General features: G+C 48.4%; 1 protein-coding gene across 1 annotated transcript in view; it reads left to right on the top strand.

Annotated features, from left to right (window-relative positions):
• Positions 1–930: 930 nt before the first annotated feature.
• ARPC2 (actin related protein 2/3 complex, subunit 2, 34kDa) overlaps positions 931–1,880 on the top strand; it is a gene marked incomplete at its 5' end in the record, with an annotated part of 10,190 nt that continues 9,240 nt past the window's right edge. The window contains one exon of the mRNA XM_009865086.1: positions 931–965. Within this exon, the coding sequence (XP_009863388.1) occupies positions 931–965 (35 nt within the window). The remainder of the gene's footprint in view (positions 966–1,880) is intronic.

Here is a 1,880-nt window from a genome sequence, read left to right as displayed (position 1 = left end):
TTTGCTCCCTGTTGGAGAATGACCTATTAATACCAGTCCCCTCAGAGCTGCCAAAGCACTTTTGTAGTGCCAGTCCCAACAGAGTCACTTTTCAGAAACAGTTAGATCTTTCACTGGATCCCGCTCTTTGACAGATCATGGACAAACTGGCAAATAGAGGTTTGTTAAGATGTGATTAAGTCTTTATACCCACAGCTTCAGACACGATGGACTTTTGGCTCGCCAGGTGTTCTCGTTGCTGGTCAGGGATCCCAAAGACCACGCTGGGCAGTATCAGAGCAAACCCACCTAGATTTTTTCCTGCAGTGGTAGTTGGTGGAGTGTTGGGGAGTTTTGGAAGGAACGTGGCGGTGGGGCAGGATGGAAATGGGCCCATTTAGCAAATTTTCTTCTGCGGTTTGCTTCTTGGAAGAGGGGTCTTCTCTGTGAATTACATCAAATTCTTTGCAGAGCTGCTGTTGATGGCGAAGGGGGCACTGCGTCACGAGGGATTGCTCAGCCTCTATGGCTCTTTCATGAACTGGTATTGCAGGAGCTTACGAAAGAGCCTCTGTCCTCAAACGTGTATCGTGGACGTTCTGTACAGAGAACGCGCTTGTTAAACTCCTTGGTGATGAGTAGGCTTCTTAGACATTTGTAACTGGAAATCTGTGTTCTTAAAATCTATTAATAAATTACAAATAATAACTGCTGCCAGCTTCAAGGTCTATTTTATATCATCTGGGGTAAAACTGATGCTTACAGGAATGAGGAGAAGTCTAAAATCTCCTGTTAAAGGTTATCTTCTAGTTGAACTGCAGGAGATAGAAGGATTTTCAGGTAGAGCTGCTTGTGAGAAATAAGGCATTGGAAATTAATCCTCTTTCCTTCACAGCTTGGAGGCTGCTGCTTGCATTCTCATTTACCTCCTTTGTTTTCTTTGCTTTTTAGAAACAAACCAGAGGCAGTAGAAGTAACATTTGCAGGTAAGCTCCACAGCACTCTTGACTTTTCTGAAAAAAGCTCGAGCTCGAACGATCTGCCCCTGAGTTACGCCTGGCGTGCCCAAATGCACCCAGCACTGCTCTGGGGAGAGGGGTGGCTCACGGTGTGGACACCCTGCAGCATCCTGAGAACTGGGGCTTGGTGAACTGCCCTGCTGTTTTCTCTGCTCCTCTTTTTTTCCTGGGAATTTCCCTGTAGCAGTGAGTTCCCTGGTGGCAGCGCTTTGTTTGGTGTGTGCATGCTACAAAGCTCTTCAGCCTCCCTGTTCTCCAGTCCTGCACTTGACACTGTTTCTAATTGGGTCTTTAGCACCACCTGATGTGGGTTGTTAGAGAGCTGGCTTGGGGTGACAGGCGAGATTAATTCATCGCCTGAAGTTTGCTCTCCAGGATGGGAAGTGCCAACAAAGTTCAAGTGTTTATTTGGCAACTGATTCTTTTGCTTCTGTGACCAAGGATTTGTGTGCGCTGCAGAGCTCCATGGGGAAGTGGAGCTGGCTGGGTAGCTGGAGGGTTGCCTTTCCCTGCCTCCTCCCCTCTCTGCCCGTTCTGCAGCGAAGTGGAATCTGTCTCAGGAGGCAGCGGCTGAGCTGCCTTTGCTGGCAGCCAAGTTTTCTCTAGGCTGCAGCTCTGGCCTGGTGGGCTTGTCAGTCACTTTCTGTGCTGCCCATCCAGAAGGCTCCTGTCTCTGCATGTTTGTGTCCTCGTGCACTGAACACAAGCAGATTTGCCTGGGATGCTAAATGTCACTAGACTAAAGCTTTCTGTGATGGACAGGTGTCAAAACTGCTTCAGTCCTGTGATAACAGGTCTCCCCATGTGACATGACCACTTTCCTCAATTACGGGTTTCTCTCTCGGTGTACATGTGAGGGCTGAAGCAAGGGAAATGGCTTCA

Source organism: Apaloderma vittatum, unplaced genomic scaffold (genome assembly GCF_000703405.1).
Source record: "Apaloderma vittatum isolate BGI_N311 unplaced genomic scaffold, ASM70340v1 scaffold25842, whole genome shotgun sequence".
Lineage (NCBI taxonomy): Eukaryota > Metazoa > Chordata > Aves > Trogoniformes > Trogonidae > Apaloderma > Apaloderma vittatum.
This window is presented reverse-complemented; position numbering and strand designations above follow the sequence as displayed.